At 35.7% G+C, this 23,456-nt stretch overlaps 2 protein-coding genes and 1 long non-coding RNA gene across 3 annotated transcripts; 1 reads left to right on the top strand and 2 right to left on the bottom strand.

The window, feature by feature from the left end:
* The first annotated feature begins 418 nt into the window (after positions 1-418).
* On the top strand, positions 419-2,231 carry LOC141336018 (uncharacterized). The gene is made up of 3 exons (XR_012355668.1): positions 419-500; positions 597-698; positions 2,134-2,231. It is a non-coding gene; the product is annotated as an uncharacterized lncRNA (long non-coding RNA).
* A 5,831-nt stretch (positions 2,232-8,062) lies between these two features.
* LOC141336633 (protein NLRC3-like) lies at positions 8,063-14,822 on the bottom strand. The gene is made up of 7 exons (XM_073842336.1): positions 14,590-14,822; positions 13,423-13,606; positions 10,620-12,482; positions 10,323-10,496; positions 10,060-10,233; positions 9,230-9,276; positions 8,063-9,117 (listed from the first exon to the last, which is right to left on the bottom strand). Exons 2-7 carry the CDS (start codon positions 13,554-13,556, stop codon positions 8,576-8,578), a joined length of 2,934 nt encoding a protein of 977 aa, XP_073698437.1. The 5' UTR covers positions 13,557-13,606; positions 14,590-14,822; the 3' UTR covers positions 8,063-8,575.
* Positions 14,823-15,645: 823 nt separating this feature from the next.
* LOC141336634 (glutathione hydrolase 1 proenzyme-like) lies at positions 15,646-22,313 on the bottom strand. Its single transcript, XM_073842337.1, has 13 exons — positions 22,261-22,313; positions 21,990-22,124; positions 21,717-21,844; positions 21,253-21,342; positions 20,925-21,114; positions 19,580-19,740; positions 19,338-19,487; positions 18,766-18,902; positions 17,971-18,161; positions 16,837-16,952; positions 16,648-16,763; positions 16,326-16,433; positions 15,646-16,216 (listed from the first exon to the last, which is right to left on the bottom strand). Exons 4-13 carry the CDS (start codon positions 21,302-21,304, stop codon positions 16,007-16,009), a joined length of 1,431 nt encoding a protein of 476 aa, XP_073698438.1. The 5' UTR covers positions 21,305-21,342; positions 21,717-21,844; positions 21,990-22,124; positions 22,261-22,313; the 3' UTR covers positions 15,646-16,006.
* Positions 22,314-23,456: the final 1,143 nt, after the last annotated feature.

Below are 23,456 nucleotides of genomic sequence, written 5' to 3'. Positions count from 1 at the left end.
TTCCCTTTTCTCTTACTGTCATTGGATTCCTAATAGTTTATTACTGTAAACTTAACTGAGAACTACGTTTTAATCTTACCCTTGTAATTTCCATATGGGTAAATCATATTAGTTCCATTATCACTCTGTTTTAATAACTTAAATGGCTGTATTTATAATATTTTCATATAACTTCATCCACCTTTGCATCTGATCTTCCATTTCCATCATATCAAAATGTACAATTAATGAAAACATGCAGTTTCTGTTAAAATAAATTATTAAAATATAAATATATATATATATATATATATATATATATATATATATATATATATTATGGATAGACCACTGCCTTTTGGGTTTTGTTTATTGCTGAGATGTGTGCGCAGATGACAGTACACACTTATGTGGATAATTTATTTTCATTTGTACAATAGGCAGAATGGAATAATGCGTTGGATGATTGGAACAAACTTCACCCAACAGTGATCTTGGATAAGAAGGATTTCAGTGTTGATGTATGTTATGTTTAAAACAAAATTTCCACTTGGGTCTTTACATTTTCATCTCAACACTCTTGTAGTGACTGTAACATTGTAAATCTTTTCAAACAGGTGATTAAGCTGGATTATAACAAGGGGGCTGAGAACCCCATCAAACATGTCTATTTCTACAGGAAAAACCACATTAAAGCCCGCAAAATCAAAAAATATGAGGTACTCATATCACTTTGCTGCTTAAGTAGAAAAGCTCAAGTAGTTCTTGTGTTCATTCAGTAATTTTGCTTGTTAACAACAAGTGCTCATCACTAATGCTCAAACAGCACTTAATTACAGAAATATCTCATTAACTTAAGCACTGATTCAGTGTTACTTTAACAATCTGTAGTATGGACCAGGGGTGGAAAGTCCAGGCTTCGAAAGTAAAAGTCTTCACCAGTATTTTGTTTTAATCACCTGGATTTGCTAATTAGCACAGTTTTTCAGCAGGAGGTCAGAGATGGGACCAAGTCATTCCTTTCAAGTCGAAAACAAGTCTTGAGTCAAATCCCAAGTCCACAAAAAGTAAAAGTTAATTAAGTGACTAATTAAATTATGATTGTGCATTAATGATGAACACTTGCTGCAAACAAGCAGAATCATTGAAGGAAAAAGAAACAAAAGGATAAAATCAACTGAAATAAAACAATCTCTCAAGATCTGATTAAACAACTCCACAAACAGCATCACCAGCTTCACTCATTACTAACCAGATTTACATTATGTCTGCAAAATTTCTTATTGAGAATTAACAGAGGTTTAGATGTTGATGTTTTATTGGTCAAGAAAAACAAAAACAAAACAAAAAACAAGGTTTGATTTAGTTGACCCTCTTGACCCTTTAAAAGTAATTTTCTTCTAATTGATTGCATAATTATTTCACAGCAAACATTTGTGTATTGCTAAAGTGAAAGTAGCAGATTAGCTTATACTTTCTATTCATAAGTCATTTTAATGAACATTATGAAGTGGGTTCACTCTTTGATTTGTTTACTGACATTCAGCTACTGCAAAAGAGCTCTATTAAACAAATGCCACTGTATTGCTCCAAAATTAAAAAAAAAAAAAAAAACATTGGCCCAAGCTTTTAAACATGAACAATTACCATCCTCACCCCCTTTTTTACTTCTTGTAGTTTCTCCATGATGGTGGCATCATTTTAACCAATAAACATCAACATCTGATCCTCTGTAATTCTCAATAACACCAGGTGTTCATCACTAATGCTCAATCATCATTTAATTAGTCACTTAATTAATTTCAACTCTTTGAGGATATGGGATTTGCTGAACACTTGATACACATGTGTGTGACCATACCACTTACACTAACTCACGTATGTGTTATTTACACACAGACCTAAATGATATCGTTTTCAAAACTGTTGACATGCAAAATGCATAAAAGGTTTTTAGTTGAAAACAATGTCATATTAACATAACCTCAGAAAGTCATAAAACAGCTTAGTGCCACTAGTTATTTAATAATCAAACTTGTTAACAGTGTTTTTACAGTATTTTAATGTTATGTGAAAAGTTCACAAAAAAGACAATCTGGTCAGCAAGTCAAAGCAAGTTTCCTAGATTTATATTTGATTTCATTTGTTTTGTAGGTATCTAGTCTGATGCCGGAGGTGTTTTCTGAATGTGTCGGTAGGGTTTACTACAGAAAGAAATTTGATAAGAAGGTGAAGCTTGCCAAGAAGTGCTTTAAATGGTGGTGCCTTGGCAAGGTAAGTGCTGATGGTTTGTTTCGCATTCTTGAATTCCCACGCTAACAAGTCACACAGAAAGCACTATATAATGACCTTGTTCATCAATATAAAACTAACTGTCTCTCTGTTTTCTCTTCTTCTACAAGCCTGAGATTTGGGTCTTTAGTGAAGAAGAGTTTGAAGGCAATGAGTGCTTGATCACAGAAGACTGTCCCTCTTTGGATGATTGTGACATTAATGAGATCCACTCCTGTAAGGTGGTCAGTGGTGCCTGGAATCTGTATGAGGGTCGTGACTACAGGGAGCCAGTGTACCAACTGCAGTCAGAGAGAGAGTGTTGCAATCCTCAAGAGTGGAGTAATGACAACTCTGCTAATCCTGCTCTGTCTCTTAAACAAGAGAGAGAGTAAAATACAATGTCTATCTCCATCCATCTGTTGCCCTTGTTCATCTTTAAAGTAGGGCTGTCAATTTAAAGCATACACCTAATGTTTAATTATAATTGCAAAACATAAATAGGCAAAATAGTGATTTACTCTGCTGTCGCAATCAAGTAATGTTTTTTATTTTTTTTTTATTTGGAAGCTTATCTCAACAAATATTAATATACACACTGAATTGGGAGTAATTTAAATAATTATAGTGCATATCATGCAATTAATATAATTTAGCAGATGTTTTTTATCCAAAGATACTAAGTGATGAACATCAGGATTAATTGTTTATATGTGACTGATAGCTGAAGGCACATGTGTCCATGTAAGCTTTCTTTGAACAAAACGTATGGAGAGATCCGACTGACAAAAAGCAGTGCGATGAAACATCAGTGATAATGTAATCATAAAAGCATTTGAATCAATCTTACAGAACTACAGTAAAGTTAAAGTGCTCTCTTATAGGATATGTTAGTTCTTCACAAATACATCGGGGTGTTTGGGCATAATAACTGATTTATATTATTATTATTATTTTTATTTTTATTTTTTATTCACATTATGTAGTGTCGGTGTTCGGTTTTAGCACTAATGATTAACAGTAGATTTCTTTAGTGATTTACTTAATTAATGGTAATGGTAAAAGTAATTAATGGATGATTCAATATTTTGTCATTTATTTGGGTGTTTGTGTGTGTGTGTGAGTGGAGATCTCATTACTGTTCTTATGATATATTTAGGAGTTACATGTTTTTAGAAATTATACTGTTTCAGGAATCTGTCTTTCTAGATGTTTTACTGTTTCTTAGGATGTGGGAGTTGAGTTACACCTTTATTGTGGGATTTCTGGAAGAAAAAAAACATGAGTTAATTAGGGAAAAATGTATTGCTTTTCAGTTTGTTATTTTCAAAAGCTGATGAAAATAAAATGTATTGCATCAACAGCAGTGGTGGAGCGGTGATTAATTATCTCGAATGAATGTTTCCTTTATTCTGTGCTAATTTTTAATTTCTAGTTTTAGTTTTTCAAGCCAATAAAAAGCCAGTTGAACAGATTTAGAAAAGAATAAACAAGGACACTGGTGTAAGTATGAAATATGAGTGCATGTTTGTCTGAAGCAATCACACTCTTCAAATTCAAATTCAAATTCAAATTTATTATTAAGAGGATAAGCCCCTTGAGATAAATCATCTCGTTTTCAAGGGGGTCCTCAGTGTACACAAATATATACAAAAATGGCAGATACAGCAGTGCAGTAATGAAACTGCATCAATTCAGAAAAACAACAGTACAATAAAGTAAATACAAAAAAAACACAACACAACAATTCACGCACACACACATACACAAACTCTCAAAAAGCTGTCTGACCACCCAACAATCTGCATCTATCACATTATTAATGTTACAGAAGTTATTTAACAATATTGCATTAACCTTATACTGAAATATAAATATTCAACCATATGCAAACAAAAATCAGAAACAAATACAAGTATTTTGTAAGTAATGTACAATAGCATTTCTAAACAAATAAAAGGAAGTTAAGGATTGAATAGAAGCTGGAAAATTATTCCAATCATAAGGTGCTTTATATTTAAATGAAAATCTGCCACTTTCTTTATTAATTCTAGGAACAACAAAAAAAATATTGGATCAGCATGGCGTAAATTATAAGAAGAGCTGACTGGAATTAAATTTTGTTTTAAATAATCAGGATAACTAAAGTGAATGCACTTGTAAATAAACAATAACCAATGAAAATGACGTCTAGAGGATGGAGTAAACCAGGACAACTGGTGATACATAAGAGTTCTAAAGGGACAACAAAGAATAAACCTGCACAGACTGTTATATACAGCATTAAGAGGCTGAAGATGAGTAGCTGTGGTATTTAGATAAATAATATCACTATAATCAAGAACTGGAAGTAATAATTGAGAAACAATTTTTTTTTTACAAACAGAAAAATTAAAACAACTAATTGATTGATAAAGTATTTTTAAACGATAAGTAATTTTATTTATAATTGAATGTATATGAGTATTGAATGAAAGATTAGAGTCAAGCCAAAGACCAAGATATTTAATTTGCCTAACAGGCTCCAGTGGTAACAAGTCCATAAATTTAAGATTAAGATCATTAGGAACACGAGATCTACTCGTTTTATGAAATAACATAGAATAAGATTTAGTCTTATTGAGTACTAGTTTATTAGACAGCAGCCAACACTGAACTTTCACAAACTGAAGAGAATTATGAATTGCAGTGATATTTGAGTTAGAATAATAAATCACAGCATCATCAGCATACAGCTGGATATTACAGTCAGTACAGGTAAGAGGAAGGTCATTAATGAAAATAGAAAACAAAAGAGGCCCAAGAGAAGAACCTTGAGGTACACTTTCTATAGTTCTAAAATCTGAGTAACTGCCTCTAAAAGAAATACATTGTTGCTGGTGATGAAAATAGGAGTTAAACCAGAGAAGAGAAGTCTTGTCAAGACCAATAGAATACAGTTTATCCAAGAGAAGATAATAATCAACCATATCAAAAGCTTTAGTAAGATCAATAAATACAGCACCAGTAAACATATTATCATCAAATCCAGAAAAAAATATAATGAGTTAATTTTAATAATCCAGAAGTTGTTGAAAAATATTTTCTAAAGCCTGATTGACATGGAGATAAGAGATTATTTTCAAATAAATATTTGGATAAATGAATAAAAATTAGCTTCTCAAATATTTTTTACTGTATAATTAATAATTGAAATTGGTCTATAGTTGTTTAAATTATTAGGACCACCCCCTTTATGCAAAGGAATGACTCTAACACATTTCCAGGCAGAAGGTACCTGCAGGTAGTAAAAGATAGATTAAAGATATAAGACAAAGGAGAGGAAATAACATGGGATGCCATCTTAATAAATTTAGCTTCAATACCATCTGGGCCAGCACAACTATTTAAGGAGAGTCCATTAATTACCTACTGCACATCCAATTGACTAATCTCTTTAAAAGAACAAATAACTCCCAGCAAACTTATTTAGAGGACACATAACTGCACGAGGAGGACATTGTACTTGAGGTGTAAATGAAAAATGCTGGCTAAAAGCATTAACTATAACAATAGGATCATTATATTATTCATTATTAATTAGCATATTAATTGGTTCACTATCAAGTTTACCTAATAAATTATTAATTTCCTTCCAAAATTTTCTATCACAAAACCTTCATTTAACCATTATAAACCATTATAATTGTATTACTCAATCAAATAGAAACAAAGCATGCTGATACATGCCACAAATCTGCTTTGAGGAACTGCAAAAAATTAACTTGTGTTTCACTATATCTATTTAATATATTTGATTTAAATATTGGATAATTATTTATTAATGTATTTATCTGGCTGTCAGCTTTTATGTAAATCCTATTCAGAAATGAGCATTATTTAAATTAAATATATTTAAAATATTTATTTAATTACTTTCAAGTATTTTGCAACTTGTATGCATTTATTTTTATATATGTGTATTTCTACATTTAGGATATCAGCGCTAAAGTTCTGTGCAATACAAGATTAACTCAACACATTACATTTACTTACCATGTCTTACTGTTTATGCCCTTTTAATATTTTTGCAGTGTATGAATCGAGACTTGAAAAAAAAAATGAAAGCGTAAAATTATTTAGGCCCAAACGATGATCATTTACATGCGGTTTACGGTCTTTAGTAGGCCTACATTTAATAGTTTAATATTAATGTGGTAATTTGGATGCCATATTCAGCATTTATTTTGTACTGTGTCAAGTATGCAGCACGAAATACTGCAACTATGTATCACGGTAAGCTTCAGTGTACACAACACACATCATGTTTGTGCAACAAGATCGTTATTATTTTTTAAAGTGTGATCAATGTACTGTATTTGCAATAGCGCATCTGTTTATGATAGTGAATTAGCTTAAAAATTATAATTTACCGTCAAACGGGTATTTTGTTGAAGCTGATCAAGAAACATTAGTATACGGTACTATAGGCGGATTTCATTCTACAGCTGTTAATGCAGTTGTAGGGCAAACAACAAAAGTCGGAGGATATCAAATTCAAACCTCAATAGTAGTCTCTAATTTACTTAAGCACTGCAATCGTCAAATTTTCCCCATTTTGGTCAGTGGGTAAAAAACGACATATAATAATTCCATGTAAAGCAGATCAAAATTAAAAAAAAATAGCTGCTCACTTTATATGACAAGCCATGAAGAATAAAGTCTTAACTTACTAGAAAATATGAGGTATCTTTTTGTTCAGTGTTAACAGGTTCAGAGCCATGAAATGGCGTCTCTATTTTTTTTTTTTTTTTTTTCTTCCGTTTTTACCTGTCCAAGGTGTTGTCTCACGTGAAAACAAACTTACTCCCTCTGGTGGCGCAGAGTGTCATCACATCATGACAGCTGTGCTCACATACAGTGTGTGTGTACACTTGTTTAACTATTTTTGAGGGCCAAATGTCCTCACCTGAATAATATGCCAACCCACTAATGATGACATTTTACTGGTGCGCACCTGTTAAAAAGTGTGTCTTGTAGAAGTTTCTGTGATGGGTAAATTTGGGGGATAGAACAGCCTATATCATTAACCTGATAGCAATGTTTGCGTGTCTTTCCTTGCAGTGTGTCCTAAATTAAGTATAAACTGTTCTTCATGTGTGTGCATTGCTTCTCGCTCCCAGCACACAGTCTGATGATCCAGAAAGAACAGTGACAGACTCTGGACGTGTCCCACAGATAGATTACTGTCCCGGACACACACGCAGACCCCCGTCCAGCAGCAAAGACTCCAACAACATCCATTCAGGACATGAGAGAAGAACCAATGAAGACAAAGAATAAAAACAGACTGATGGAGGAGAGGAGAAATCAGAAAGACACATGAAATGGAGGAAAGCACACGGTGTTTGAGTGTAACATCTGTCTAAATACATGCTTTAATCACACACTAAATCACTGCCTTATCTCAGTTTTTGATCAACTACATAAAGACCTTTACTAAACATTTACAAAACAATGTACACTCTTAAAAAATAAAGGTTCCAAAAAGGTGTTTTTGTGGTGGTGCCAAAGAACCATTTTTGGTTTCCAAAGAACCTTTCAGTGAACAGTTCTTAAAAGTACAATTTTGAAGAACAATTTTAAAACACCCAAAGAACCTTTTTCAACCTTTTACATACTGTAAAAGAGCTGTTTCACCTGATCTGATGCCACTGCTGCAACATAATAAAGTGTGCTGAATTCAGTCATTCAATTTGTAGTTTGTCATAGACTTAAAGAATATATATATATATATAATTTTTTTATTTATTTATTTTTTTAAGCTCATTTGTGTGACCAAAGAAACCAAAAAAGAAAAAGAAATCAGACTTCTCACAATACCATAATGCAACTTCATACATTACAATGTGACTATTGCTCAGAGAAAGGAAGTTGCAACAGCAGGTGTTTGAACTTAAATATATATGTATCCCATCATGCATTCCCACACAATTCATCAAAATTAGACATTTAATGTGAAATATTAATATTATTGATAATTTTATTTTATTTTTATGATTTTACATACTGAGATATCATTAAAAAAGTTTTATTCTGCTGTTCTAAATTGCTTGAACCAATATTATTATATTGTAATACAATAATATTGTATAGGATACAAATCTTCACTACTCATTCACATTAGAGAATAAATACAGTCTAACAGAATTAAATTTGATGAACTTGGTTAACACATATGCATTTCACAAGCTAGGCAAACTCAAAAATGTAGACCACCCTGGACGTCAAAGTGGAATTCACATATTGAGTGGAAATGGGGTTCTGTAAGTCTCTCTGTGGCTCCTCATAAGGGGTTGTTAATCGGACACAGAGACACCGAAGATTGAGGATAAACCCCAAATCCAGCATAGAGGGGTTCAGTGAATGTAGTGTTGAATGTGTGTATGTGTGTTAATGTGTTTGTGTCAGAGACACTGTAGAAGGACAGAGTGCCGGCTGACCAGTCCAGATAGACACCTACTCTATTAAAGCGAGATGAAGGGCCAGATACATCTGTGTTCTTATTATTGTACCAGACAGTATAAGTCGTATCAGAACAATACATGCTCCAGGACTTGTCATTGAGTCCAAACCAACAGTCAATCCCAGTTTTTCTGTCGATTCCTTTATATGCCACTGCCACATGACCTGAGCCTTCCCATTTAACCTCCCAGTAACAGCGTCCAGTCAGACTCTCTCCACACAGAACCTGCTCCTGGTTTTTAAATCTGTCTGAATGGTCAGAATACATCTGATGATCTTTTACACATGTTGTTTTTTTGTTGTCTTCAGACAGGACGAGTTGAGTGTGTGCTGTGTTTGGATCCAGTGTGAGATCACAGGCATCTGAAGACATCAAGAGTGTGCGTGTGAAGAGTTAAGGTAAGCAGATTGAAAATGCAGATTGTACAATATAAAAACCATTACGCCGATGGAATGAAAAACATGGAGAGCTTACATTTTCTCAGTCCTGGTGTGATTCTGAAATGTCCTCCATGGTCCAAACTACATACACACAAACAAAAAGTATTTGATATTAGGGAAGACTGTTAAAACTTCCAGTAAAATTATATTTTTATAGCTTCTCTCCATTCGTTTACTCGTCCTCATGTTATTCCAAACTTTTCAGATCCATTAGATTCATCTTCCAAACACAAATTAAGACATTTTTAATGAAACCTGAGAGATTTCTTTGCTTTTTTGAATGTCTATGCAGGTTTTCAATGTTCAACAAAATACATAAAGGCATTGTAAAAGTGATTCATATGATTCAAGCCATTTAATCCAATTCTTATGAATTTTTTTTTTTTAAGCTTTTATTCAAAATAATTTTTTTGAGCACTGATTAACACACACATACTGTACAAAGAGTGCATAAAATAGAGTAAGGACATATTCTACCCTTTTGATTTTGTTTGATGTCGGTCCGGCTTCCTTTGTCTAGTTTTGTAGTCTTTTGTAGCTCTTTTGGTTTCCCAAATCATTATCATTAATCTTTAGTGCCTCACTGTTTTCACATTTTTCTTGTTGATCTAGTTTTTTATCCTAGGTATTGAAGGCCCTTTGTTTACTGTACTGGTCTGTCAGTACTCCTAAAGATCTAAATGCTTGTGTTTCTGCCCTGAATTTTCCTTATATCCTGTTTTTTTTTATTATTATTATTAAATCACCCTACACCTATTGCAGATACTTGACTCTGCCTTTCTTCATGGACCCCTTGTTAAAAAAACCTTCGTAGGCAACCCAAATCACACAGACACATATATGAGTCATAGCTGCGCGACATACTTGAGTATCTGCAGTGAGTAGTTCGGATCCTCCAGTTTGTGTTTGAGCAGCTGGACTCCTGATTTTCCTGGGTGATTGTAGCTCAGATCCAGCTCTCTCAGGTGTGAGGGGTTTGAACTCAGAGCTGAAGACAAATAACCACAGCCTTCCTCTGTCACCATACAGCCAGATAACCTACAGACACACATAGTCAGATCATCTACAGACACACATCAACATTATGATCAACTAACTATACATCATCCTTTATAAATTCTTAATACCGCAGTATCTCCAGCTGACAGTTTGGACTCTTCAGTCCACAAGAGAGCAGCATCACTCCTGAATCCTGTAAGTCATTGTTACTCAGATCCAGCTCTCGCATGGCAGAGTTTGACGAACGAAGAGCGGATGATATAATTCCACAGGAAGGAGCAGTTAGATTACAGCCAGCAAAACTGAAAGAGAGCAAAACACATAATAATTAAATTCCTAACCTTATTACTCTACTTCCATTTCTATAATATCAGCTTAATTCTTAAAGACATTCAAATGAAATTAAGACATGATTAAAAACTCACAGGGCTTTTCTGCAGTTGCTCACAGCTAGTATTAGTCTTCTTCTCCCCTCATCTGATGTGTTGTATTTCTGTAGGTCCATCTCATCCAGCACCTCCTCTGACATCTGAAGCATGTAGGCGATTGTTGAGCAGTGAGCAGGAGAGAGTTTCTTTTCTGAGTGTTTGTCTGATTTCACAAACTCCTGAATCTCTCTGGACAGAGTCTGATCTTTCACTTCCAGCAGACAGAGGAACAGATTGATGGATCTTTCAGTGGAGAGTCCATGTCCATCTTTGATCTTCTCTTTAATGTACTGTGTGGTTCTCCTGATGCTCTCTGAGCTGTTCTCTGTGTGTGTCAGTAGATCCTGTAAGAGTCTCTGATTGGACTCCAGTGAGACGCCCAGCAGGAACCGCAGGAACAGATCCAGATGGCCATTATCACTCTCTAGGGCTTTATCTACTGCATCTCTATGCAGATTGTGCATCATATCACAAAACTGTAATGTATCAATACGTTTCATTACATAATGGTAAAATGCATAGAATGCAGCGAGAAACTCTTGAACACTCAGATGAATGAAGCTGTAGACTTTCCTCTGATGAATCACAGATTCCTCTCTAAAGATCTCAGTGCAAATCCCAGAATACACTGAGGCATCAGTGATGTCTATGCCGCTCTCAATCAGGTCCTCCTCATAGAACATCACATTGCCCTTCATCAGCTGTTTGAAAGCCACTTCAGCAAGTTTCACAATCACTTCTCTGTTGGACTGCAGGAGTCTCTCTGGATCTCTCTCTTCATACTTCTGGTTCCTCATGTTGATCTGAATCAGCAGGAAGTGGATGTACATTTCAGTCAGAGTTTGAGGGATTTCTGCACTCAGATCTTCTTCCAGGATCTTCTGAAGCACAGTGGATGAGATCCAGCAGAAGACGGGGATGTGGCACATGATGTGGAGGCTTCTTGCTCTTCTGATGTGTGAGATGATTCTGCTGGCTTGATGCTGGTCACTGATTCTCTTCCTGAAATATTCCTCCTTCTGAGGCTCATTGAATCCCTGAATTTCTGTCAGACGGTTGATGTATTTGGAGGGGATCTGATTGGCTGCTGCTGGTCTGGAGGTGATCCAGATGAGAGCAGAGGGAAGCAGCTCTCCTTTCATGAGGTTTGACATCAACACACCCACTGATGAAGTCTCAGTCACATCACAAACTTTCTGATCATCTGAAAACATCAGTGTGATTCTGCTTTCATCCAGACCATCAAAGATGAACACAACTTTACACTCCTCATAAATCTTTGAGTCCAGATCTTGAAGTTCAGGATGAAAGTCCAGCAGAAGTCTGTGAAGACTGTACTGAGGATCTCGGATCAAGTTCAGCTCTCGAAATGGAAGCACAAACATGAAATCTACATCCTGATTGGCTTTTCCCTCGGCCCAGTCCAGAATAAACTTCTGCACAGAGACAGTTTTTCCAATTCCAGCGATGCCTTTAGTAAGAACAGTCTTAATTTGTTTTATCTCCTCACATCCTGGTTCAGGTGAGGCTTTAAAAATGTCATTGCAGTGTATTTGAGTGTCTTGTGAGTGTTTTATTCTGGCTGTTTTCTCCATCTGTAAAACCTCATGTTCTTCATTCACTCCTTCACTCTCTCCCTCTATGATGTAGAGCTGTGTGTAGATCCTGTTCAAGAGGGTTTCATTCTCTTGGAGTTTGTTTCCCTCAAATAATCTCTCACATTTCTTTTTCATGCTGGTTTTGTGCTTGTCTTTAGCTCTCTGCAGGTCCTCAGTGCCTGGTGTGTGTTTCTGCATGACTGCTTCAGTTTTGTCCACCCTGATGTGGGTCTTATCGTGGAATGTAGAGGAGGACACAGATCTGATCACAACATACAAAAGACACAACATCAACAAAATTTAAGCATAAAAATATTCAAACTATAATCTAAAGATGGTAAACGCAATTTCAAAATGTTTCAACTTTCAATTTTAATAATAGCTGTAATGACATCATATGCACGGGACAACTGTACTGTAATAAATAATTAAATAGTTTGAGAATGAAAGGATATCCAAATTAATAATAATTAACTGTTTATAATAATCTGCAATTACTGTCATGTTAAAGAGAACCATTTTAATAAATTAATTACAATTTATAAGTAAAATAGTTACAGAATATTTTCACCCATACCATTGGATTCCATCATTGAGCCACTGGGTGATTTTTACAATGGTCTTGTGTATTTAAGAAATCTATGAGCTCATTTACACGTGGCTTTAATGTGAAACTACCATGATCGGATGAGCCAGATTGGATCATCACCCAATCACAACACGGCACATTTCCATTTGTCCACATCAAACATCTTCTGTATTCAGATAACTGACCTTTTTCACAACAAATAATTTAAACTGCGTGGAATAAACAAGCAGGGTTTCTTTTAACAGACCTTATGCAGTCAGTAAATACTAATCCATGTAATCACTGTCCTTACAATTTATGCAATTTTCACAGCTTTTTAAATACGTAAACAGTTTTGATTAATTTAATTATTTCATACTTGCATTACACATATGATGTAATTAGATGCACATTTATTGTAATGGCAATGTGAGGACAGGATCCCACAGCTCGGAGTCTTTTCGAGTTCTTCGCAATTCTTTTTTTCTTCACTATACAAAATATCTATGTCCTGTTTACACCAGGCATTAAGATGCATTTTTGTTTGTTTGGATTCTAAGGGGACATTGCTAAACACAGGTATAAACTGGGTTTTGAGTATCTTCCAAATGCACACATGGTTATCTTACTGTACCTGCGGTCAGGGGTGACTGCTCCATCACTGAAATTATTGGGGTTGCGCATGGACTGATCACTCTTCATTGACACACAACTGGGTCCTGCACCATACTCTTCTTCCTCCTCCTCTCCCTCCACGCAGTGACTCATTTTGGAGTTGTGTTTCCCTCCTCCTTCTCCTAATTTAAGACTTGTATTATCTTCAAAAGGACAATAAAAACACATTTGCAGTAAAAATGGCAACAAATACATTTCAACTTTCACTCATTAAGTAAAACTTATTTCCAGCTCCATTGCTATTTTTTGAAGTCAACGCCTCCTGCTTGCAGATGGCAAAATAATATCTGATTATCATCTTAAACACTGGATGCTTGCATCTTATATTTTCCTTCTGCACTAAAACTTCAGTGTGCTTCTTAATCAGTAGGCTGCATCAAAGCAGTTTACTACAGAAACCAGCATGTTGAAAATGTATGACTCCTTTGAACTTAAAAACTCAGGTATCAACATATTCTCAGACTTCTCCAGTTATAAATCCAGTCAAAACCTGAAGGTGCATGTATGATCATTTCAACAGCATGTGAAGGCAATATCAATGCTGAGAAAGAAAATACGTCTTCCAGAAAAAAACACCCAAACCAGTTAGACTTCTCTGAGTTATGCAAGTGCTATCAAGGCTGTTGTCTGCAGAGGTCAGTGTTCTCCTGTGGCTCGTGCACAGTCTTCACACAGACGCGCGCGCTTCAAGCTGTTGCAGGATTCGTTTTGGTGGAATCATACTCATTAACATATTTAGATATTTAATAAACAAACAAATTATTCGAGGATTTGGAAGTTAGAACACAAATCCTCTGATACGCTTAATTGGGACTAATAACACTGAGTTATAGTAGATGTAAAGACGAAATATCACATTAAACAGTTCTCTCTGGGTAAATACAACTCAAACGCTTTTTGAAACAAAGTAACGCCATGCTTTAAGTCTAAATATTTCATGAAATTAGTCTTACTAAATGTCAAAAGTGTTTTACTTAAATTTAAGTTTAACCGACGACGCATTGTTTGGTATTGCGCAAATATGGTCTGTTCTGAAATACTTTGTAAGAAAATCGGAGACACCTAATTCGCAGATTATTTCCAGTATAGCCTGCATTATAACATAAAGAATAGCTTCTAAACTTACCACAGAATATAGTTTACCGCATGTAAAAACGCTTTCAGTTTTGTTTCAGATGTCAAAACTGGCGTCTCTCTTCCGTCTCTGACTTTGGAGCGCGTTTTAGTTAATCCCAAGTGCGCTGTCAAGTTCACTTCACAGGCTATTCGGCCATCTGAAGCAAGATTCAAATCCGAAATGAGCGAAATGTTCAATTCAAATCAATCTAAACATCACTTCACCGGAAATGGAGAGGGATAGTTTACTCGCCTGCCACAACAGAGTAGACTGCTGCAACGGGTTTAAACGAAACAAACGAGGGGCAGGAAGTGCTTGAGACGCGCACTTACAGTGCAACTACTCTGCTGTGTAAATAAGATTAAAGACAGGACTAATTAGCGAACTATTATTATAGTATTAAACATTACAACAGACATCATCACTCGTTACAACTTCAGATATATCAGCTAAATAATTACAGCTACATTTGTACATGAATGAAGCCTATTACATAGCCTACTTATCTTACACAAACATATGGTTATTTATATCTGCATTAGCAGTTAGGGTGTTGTCATACATTAAAGTTATCTCTTTAGTGCTGTCTGTGTATAATGAGTCATGACATTGTAGGTTTTCCTGAATTAATGCATTTGTGGACTTAAGCAGATATCACAAGCTCAGGACGTGAGCAATGAACACAGTGTAAGCACTGTTTTTGGTCTTTTCTCACTGTTTTCTCACTAGTTTCCCTAGTGTCAGACTCACTGATCACCATCATATTTTACATGTCACTGAACATTTTTGGCCAAATTTAGCAAGTTCAGGCCTTGGAAATCCAGTGTAACATTGTCACAAAAGTCACCTGTGGAAAGCAAAACAAACACACACCAAAAATAGAACATATAGTGATTGCAGAAAGCAGTTGTGACTGGACCAAAACTATACTAGAATGCACAGAACTTGCACAAAGCTCAAAACTTTCAGTCACATCTGCCACCCAAATGTAAGACCATTCAAACAAAAGGACAGAAAAGGACACTCTGCGCTGTGTTCATCAATTTCTGCATTTATTCACCAATGTTATACTGACTGAATAACACTTATATTAAGTGAAGCTGAAATTATACTTTATTCATTTAAAACAACTTTTTTTTTTTGTATATTGAGATATGTGAAGAAAAAAAATCGAAATGCTATAGCAATATAGACTGTAGTAATAGCGGTTATAGCAATAGATACACAGTTTAAAAAAATCCAACTGATTAAAAAACTTAAGCAAAAAAATGCCATACATTTTTAAGTACAATCAAATTGGCGGTTTCAGTCATTTCAACTAAACTTTATTAATTAAAAAAAGAGAAACTGGTTAAACTCATTTGACTTAAAATAATGGAAAACGTGTTGCCATGACTTAGTAATCAAAGTATTTTCACAGTGTAAGCTAATTCAAAAAATAGACAAGCTGGAATACCAATGAACAAATGTGCAACAGTCCTAGGAACTTTGTGATAGACAGTAATGCTGGTTGGTCATTTCTGGGGTCAGATTCAGCACAGATTTTGCCCCCCTCTCGTGCAATTGCCTGGACCACTGATAATGAAGTATTGTGATATATCGTGTGATTCTTCAGCTTCAAGCCATTAATTATACACTGCAGACACACAACACACAAAGAAAATTACTATAATTATATATATTTTTGGACTTTGTAAATTTGCATTAGATGACAAACATTTGTTGTAAAGTGTAAGAATCCTCACCCAATCAAAACCCTCCTCTATATTTGTCTCAGTTAGCGTGATCTGAACTCTAGGCTTTTCAACAGCTTTCTGCAAGTCATAGCCAAAGAACAGATAATTCAGGATCACCTGGTATGAGAGACACAGGAGAGTGGAAAGGGTTTTTTAAATAAAAGACAAGTGCATTTTACATTGCTTACTTTTTAAAACACATACCATCAGCCACTGGCCCATTCAGAATAAACAAATGTTTTTTATTTATTTATTTATTGGTTGTCTCAAAGTTCAAAATAATAATCCAGAATGACTTAATGTCAATGTACCGCTTCAGTGTTTTCGTTACCTGAGCAACTGACGTAGTGATATTTGTCCCACCTGCACCACCGACCACCATTTTGACTTGTTTGCTGTGTTTGTCCAATATGATTGTGGGACACATTGATGAAAGTGGCCTTTTACCTTTGTCAAAACAAATAGCATTTTACATGTGAACATTTATATATTGGTGGTTTCACTTCTTTCTTTCTTTCACCTGGTTTAATGAAGTTGTTTTTGCCCAGTCCAGTTATCAGCTCAGGATCAATGAAATCCCACATTTGGTCATTGAATATAATGCCTGTTGAGCGCGACATCACTCCAGAGCCAAAACTGTGGGAATACAAGAAATATCCAGATGACAAAATTAAAACGAACTGCGAAGCAACAGAATTTCATAAAAATACACACCAAATGTACATTAACATATTTTCTTTAACATGGAATAGCATGTTCCAAAAAAGGGAAAAAGTGAACATGTTTTTAATCTGTATGTTACTCTTATGATTATTTTTTGTTGGCAGGGTTAGTCCAACAACCTAATTTGAAACAACTTGATTTTGGTGAGTGATGCTAAATCTTCTGACTACTCTCGCTGAAATTTTTATCCCAGAAAGACCAATGCCTCTGACTTTCTGTTAGACCTCCAACACTTGTCAAAAATAACAATAGGAAAGGGAAAGGAAAGGGGGGGGTGAAGTGAGGCCAAGTATGGTGAACCATACAAGGAATTTGTGCTCTGCATTTAACCCATCCAAGTGCACACACACAGTAGTGAACACACACACACACACACACACACACACACACACACACACACACACACACACACACACACACACACACACACCGTGAACACACACCCGGAGCAGTGGGCAGCCATTGCTGCGGCGCCCGGGGAGCAGTTTGGGGATCGGTGCCTTGCTCAAGGGACTCACCTCAGTCGTGGTATTGAGGGTGGAGAGAGTGCACATTCACTCCCCCCACCTACAATCCCTGCCGGACCTGAGACTCGAACCTGCAAACTTTGGGTTACAAGTCCGACTCTCTAACCATTAGGCCACGGCTGCCCCAATAGGAGCACTGAAGAAGTATAACTCACAAATAAAAATGAATGTCATTAATGCAGTGATCTCAACATGTAAAGGCGCATGAGGTATTTGTTCCCTCTGGGCCATGAAGGCTCTGATGATAACAAACATGTTTGAAGTTGCCTGAGAGTCAATGACTCTGCTGACTTTCTGACAACTTCTAACATGTTGAACATTATAGATGGAGAAACACTGATCTAGGTGTGTCAAGGCCAATATTACAAAACACTGCTCTCTTTGTCTCGTTATATTTCTCTTACTAGTTATTGATACTGCTGGTGACGGCCACAGCACTCCCATCTTCTGCGAGGACAGACAGGTGAGATGTGCCATGGTCTTCAGGTACACCTTTACTGTCCTCCTGCTCATAGTAGCTGATTTGTTTGATGTCATCTTTAATCTTACTCCTGATGCTGTCCGCAAGGCTCTCTGAGGTCATTCTTTTTACAATCTGTGAAGTAAAATTGTCAAAATATAGAAACAGTGAAAGGCTGCGAGAAAATAATGTCTGCCGTCACGTGAGTTACTCCTGTCAGATGTAGCAAAAGTTAAGGCAGTTCAGAAATTCTGCATTTGAGATGTGAGTTGGCTTAAAGGTAAAGTTCACCCAAAACTGAAAATTGTGTCAATTCATCTTCTGACCATGACATGTGAGGATCACTCACATCAGTTTGATGGCATTAACTGCAGGTGTCTTTAGTGTATCTTGCGTGTCATATCACCACTTACATCATGTTTGGTTCAAATATTTGGAAGGGAATGTTATCAGTAAATAATAATATAACATTCAGTGGAGAAAAGAGTAGATAAGACAGGAAACAATGAATCGGAATGAGTGGAACGGGATTAGACAAGAACCTTGAGTCAGGACTCCAACTGGGGTTGCTTCGACATCTGTGGCCTGAAAGACTCACAATGAGCTACTATAGTATGGGGAGAAGTTTCCTCATTTTGCCCTTTATGGGTTGCAGAATTGTTATTTGTGGGGGAACAAACCCATAGCCTGCAGATATCTGACAGAGGCCCAAGGAGTCCATAAGTCGAGCTGAACTCACCTCAGTGAGGTCTTCGTGAAGTGGGTCTCCTAGTTTACTCTTCTGGGCATCAGCGAAGCGGAAAGCCTCTATCATACGATGATAAGTCAAAATCCTATTCTCTATTGTGGACACACTGCTGTTTGAGATGTTGTAACCTGAAATTAAATGTTTTATTATAATATTAAAGAAACAGACTGTCATCATTCTGTGTGTTTTTGTTATCTAAGAGAAGAAGAACTCTTTTGGTCCTTTTCAACTGGTGCTTTTGATCTCAAAACATAAATGATGAATAGATGTGTCTGGAGCAACTCATAGTTTAGCAAAAGATGATGGCGCGGACTGTCTGCTTCACAGATTTAACTCAGGTAATTTGAATTGAACTATTATAGAGGTAATAGAAGCTGCTGTGTTGGATGATCATATAGAAATGTTATAATGTAGCTTTGAATGGACCCTGTGTCATGTATGCCATTGCCCAGCCCTGAATGAAGTAGCTATATTAATATGGAGAAATATATTAAGTAATTGCAGAATGCTGACCGTAGAATGCTCAAGCTGAAATCCACACACACAGATGCACTCTCACTGACCTTTGAGTATGTTGAATATCAGAGCGAGCACAGGTCCACCGAATGGAGCATCCGGAGCATGAAATATGTAATTCCCCACAGTGAAGTTTAAAGCATGCTCATTCAGCACTGGCTTATAACTCTTTAGGTCCTCACGTGTTATTATCCCTCCTGTGGTACAAGAAGATTTGCATGGTTATAGATAAAACGAAGCCTCTTTAACTATTGCTTATGAATAGAGTCAAATGTAAGCATTAAATAACCTGCAGCCTTGATATCATCTAGTATAACCTGAGTCAATGACCCATCGTAAAAGGCATCTGGTCCTTCTTCTGCTATCTTCTCATAGGTCTCAGCTAGTTTGGAAAATCTTATTTTATCCATATATTTCAAGGGGTTATTGTTTAAGTCACAAAACACTTCACTGGAAAGGAGAGAAAGACAAGAGCAGAGGCAAGAGGATAATATGCAGTTTGATATACAAACGATTGATTTAAAACAACTAAGTCATTTAGGGGCAAAGAAAGCGACTGCATCTGAAATTGCATACTTCCCTACCATAATAGTAGGTGAAAAACAGTACGTCTGAATTCCCAGTACTCATAAAAGTGTTGACGAAAAGCAACTGGATGACCTACTACTCCTGGCATGATTCTAAACGCAAATGATGGACACTTTACCGTCCCATGAGGCCAGGGAAAGGATTTATGAATGGCAATGACGCAAAGCAACTCTGGTAGGTCACGTGACAATGATATCATTTACATTGACATGATTAGATTCATACTATATAGAACATACACTTTTTGCAGTTTGAAAAGTATACAAAAATATGACTTACTTGTACAAAAAAATGATCTACTCAGATTAGGTTATATTGGATGCAGCCTTTGTCTTCATGAGTGAGTCATTGAGTCATTCATAGACTGATTCATTCAGTAATGAAATGGCTCTACTGTTTGGAACTTTCATTGGCAAAATGGCAAAGATTGGCAACAACAGTCAATATTGATAAGAAATTTGTCTAAAATGAAAGTCAACTAATGTTTAAGTAGAAATTACAGTAACTTACTGTAATTTAAATATACAGCAAAAATACTGTATTTATATTTTCAGTGCTATTAATCTTTACTGTATTTTACTGTAAATGAAAAATACTGTATGTTAATGGTGCCAAGAGGATATTTCCCATAATGCAACTTTAAAATACAGTAACATACTGTATAACTGTGTTACAGTAAAGTACAGTTCATATTACAGTTAAATACTGTGTAATTTACAGAAATTGTTAACAGTGTACTTGTTTATTGAGATGTATAAAATCATATTTGCAGACATGCTGCTGATATTTGGGTAATTTTTTTTAATAAATTTTGGTGGTATTTTGAAGCAAGCTCCCTTATTTTTTTGGGTGCAAGTAGAGGCTCCTTTAAACATAGAAAAGGCTGCGACTGATAGTATTATAATAGTGTCAGATCTGCCTTGAGGGCATTTGCTGTGTTCATCTGTGGCCATGACAAACGTCACTGAAAAAAGTGTGCTTTATTTTATTATTATTATTATTATTTTACTATTTAAACATTAGCTCATAAATTAACATATTCTTACCACAATGCTGTATTATTCAGAATTGTGCCACTAGTCTCATTGATGGCCAAGGCCAAGGCCTTTCCAATTTGAAATCCTTTCCGTGCCAGCTTTATACTGGGCTCAAACAGCTCCTTCCATTTCAGTCTCCCGTATCTTTTGTGTGCCAGCTCATAACCACGAAGTTCTCCTGGTACAGCTATGAACAATCCTGCATACAAAACACAGAAGAGTGGTCAGTTGCCAAAGTGGCAAGAAACCATCAGGTAGATTCACTTTTCTGTTTTAATGATAAAGAAATGTTTGTGTGGACTAATCAAATCTGCTAGCTGTAACATGCAAGGTTTACCTGGTTTTGCTTTCTCTGGGTCTTTGCCAAACATGTTCTCTGAAGCACTCATTGGAGCAGTCTCTCTTGCATTAATTGTCTCCACCTTTCCTGAAGGTGAAAACATGACACTTTTAATTTAATGCAAAAAGACAGCCCAGTGATCAAGGGGTTGCAGTGATTTGGCCAAGGAGGACACTGTAGAATATAAGATAATAACTTTAGATCTTAAGACAAAGATGTGTGTGCAGCTTCAAGAAAGCATACATTTGTATTCCACAAAAAAAATAAAAAATAAATAAAAATAGAGTAAGCCATGCTTCAGATTCAAATTATTAAAAGCCTTTATTCAACTGGATAATTTGTGTAGTAAACAAAAAAAAAAAACACATCATTAACTACAACTACAATTTAATATGAGCATTCCTACGAAGTTTTGCTATTGTGGTAGATTGTTGTGGGAGTCAAGATTAATTCTCACGTACCTCACGCATTATATATGGTGAAAACCCCCCCTCCTCCGATGCCCATACTTTGAGGATTAAATAGACTCACACACAGCAGAGCGGCGATAGCAGCATCAACTGCTGAACCGTTGCGCTTCAAGATGCCCCTGGAAATGCAAAAGGCTATTTGTTAATTCAGGTGAAGAACAACAACTCCATATTAGTAATGCAAACTCTAGAGTTGCAAAAGTGTCATCATTAATGCTAAAAAATCTACACCAGAAACATAAATCTGGCTATTTAGAACCGTACCTCCCAACCTCAGAGCAATTCCTGGCGTCTGCTGCCACTGCTGCTTTAGCATAGCAATTACCAGAGGGTTCCACAGAGCATAGCAGACTGATTCTCCCTACGCAAATCAGTGCAATGATCACCAGACATCTGAAACTAGATTTTGAGATATGTGATATTTATTCATTACACAAACAGTTCAAATATTCTGTGGTTTGATTTGATTTATTTTGTGTGTGTGTGTGTGTGTGTGTGTGTGTGTGTGTGTGTGTGTGTGCATGTGCTTCATCACCTTTTAAGACATTCCATCATAGAAAAGCCCCCTGTCCACAAGTTTAAAGAAACTATATTTAAAAACAAAAACAAAAAACAGAATGTGTGTAAAAGCAAAATATAGCAATAAATAAATAAGATTCATTAGTCAGCATTAATTAACTACTTTAGTTAACATGAAATAATAATGTCCAGTAGAGAGTGATTTTAACAAATGCATTATTAAAAGCAAACGTGCTTGTTAACATTAGTTAATGCACTGTGAATTAACATGAACTATAACAATGAACGATAAAGAAGTATCTTCATTAACTAGTATGATCAAATATGAATACTGTTATGTATTGTTCCATGCTTGTTCATGCTAATTAATACATTCGTTCTACAGAAGAATAAGATAATACAACAACAACACGAGGAATTAATGATCAGAAGTTTCACTTTTGTTTCATCTGTTTCTTTAATTTGTGTAAAAATGCAGCAGTTGCCATATGCAAGCCCTGTTTCTCTCGACCCTCTCTTGTTGTATAACATTCTGGTCTGTTTCTATCGGGGATTAAAAACTATTTTAGTTTTCGTTTTGTTCTGGTTTAAAAGTCTCCTCACCTAATGGTTACAAAATAACGGAATTAATAAATAAAATATGATATATAAAATAGATTACCGTAGTCGGAGGAGGCGTTGAAAAAAAAGGTCGTCAAGTCTATTTGCAGTTGTGGTGGTGGAGTGGGTGAGATAATAGTGCTGCTTGTTGCTTCTTGTTTGTCCCTGCTATGCTGCTAAGTGAATTGCTTTTAATTCTGTTACACTTTATTTGAAACTGTAGGCTTACTCTACTCTTTTATATAGCTTGCTTTGTTTTTGGAGCTCACATATACGCCTTGAATGTTTTGTTTTTTTGTTTCATTCTATCTCAATTTCAAATTTATTGACGACATTACAGATCCTTCACTGAATGATTTAGATTGTTGAACAGGCACTAACCGTCTGCAACAACACTGTTAATTTTACCTCTTTACAGAAAAAATAAATAAATATTTTGGTTATTTACTGCTGCCTTACATATAGGGCACGCAGTGACTGGGACTGAACACAAATTACAATAAAAAAAATAAAAAATAAAATAGAACAAATGATAGTTGGAAGGAAACAAATTAATATTGCTTTGTACATCAGGCCCACTAGAGAAATCTTATCTTTGAATAGATAGCATAG

This window comes from Garra rufa, chromosome 6 (genome assembly GCF_049309525.1).
Source record: "Garra rufa chromosome 6, GarRuf1.0, whole genome shotgun sequence".
Lineage (NCBI taxonomy): Eukaryota > Metazoa > Chordata > Actinopteri > Cypriniformes > Cyprinidae > Garra > Garra rufa.
Note: the sequence above shows the minus strand (reverse complement) of the source record. Positions and strands in the feature narration are given on the sequence as shown.

What these genes read in the sequence shown, in the direction of transcription:
- LOC141336633 (XM_073842336.1), bottom strand. Translation starts at nt 13,556, where the DNA reads ATGAGTCACTGCGTGGAGGGAGAGGAGGAGGAAGAAGAGTATGGTGCA. An exon ending in TGTCAGCTGGAGATACTGCG is followed by an intron (nt 10,234 to 10,322) that starts GTATTAAGAATT and finishes GTGTGTCTGTAG; the next exon opens with GTTATCTGGCTGTATGGTGA. An exon ending in TACTCACTGCAGATACTCAA is followed by an intron (nt 9,277 to 10,059) that starts GTATGTCGCGCA and finishes GTGTGTATGTAG; the next exon opens with TTTGGACCATGGAGGACATT.
- LOC141336634 (XM_073842337.1), bottom strand. Translation starts at nt 21,304, where the DNA reads ATGAGTGCTTCAGAGAACATGTTTGGCAAAGACCCAGAGAAAGCAAAA. An exon ending in GATATTCAACATACTCAAAG is followed by an intron (nt 18,903 to 19,337) that starts GTCAGTGAGAGT and finishes ATTTAATTTCAG; the next exon opens with GTTACAACATCTCAAACAGC. An exon ending in TAGAGGAGGGTTTTGATTGG is followed by an intron (nt 16,217 to 16,325) that starts GTGAGGATTCTT and finishes GTGTGTCTGCAG; the next exon opens with TGTATAATTAATGGCTTGAA.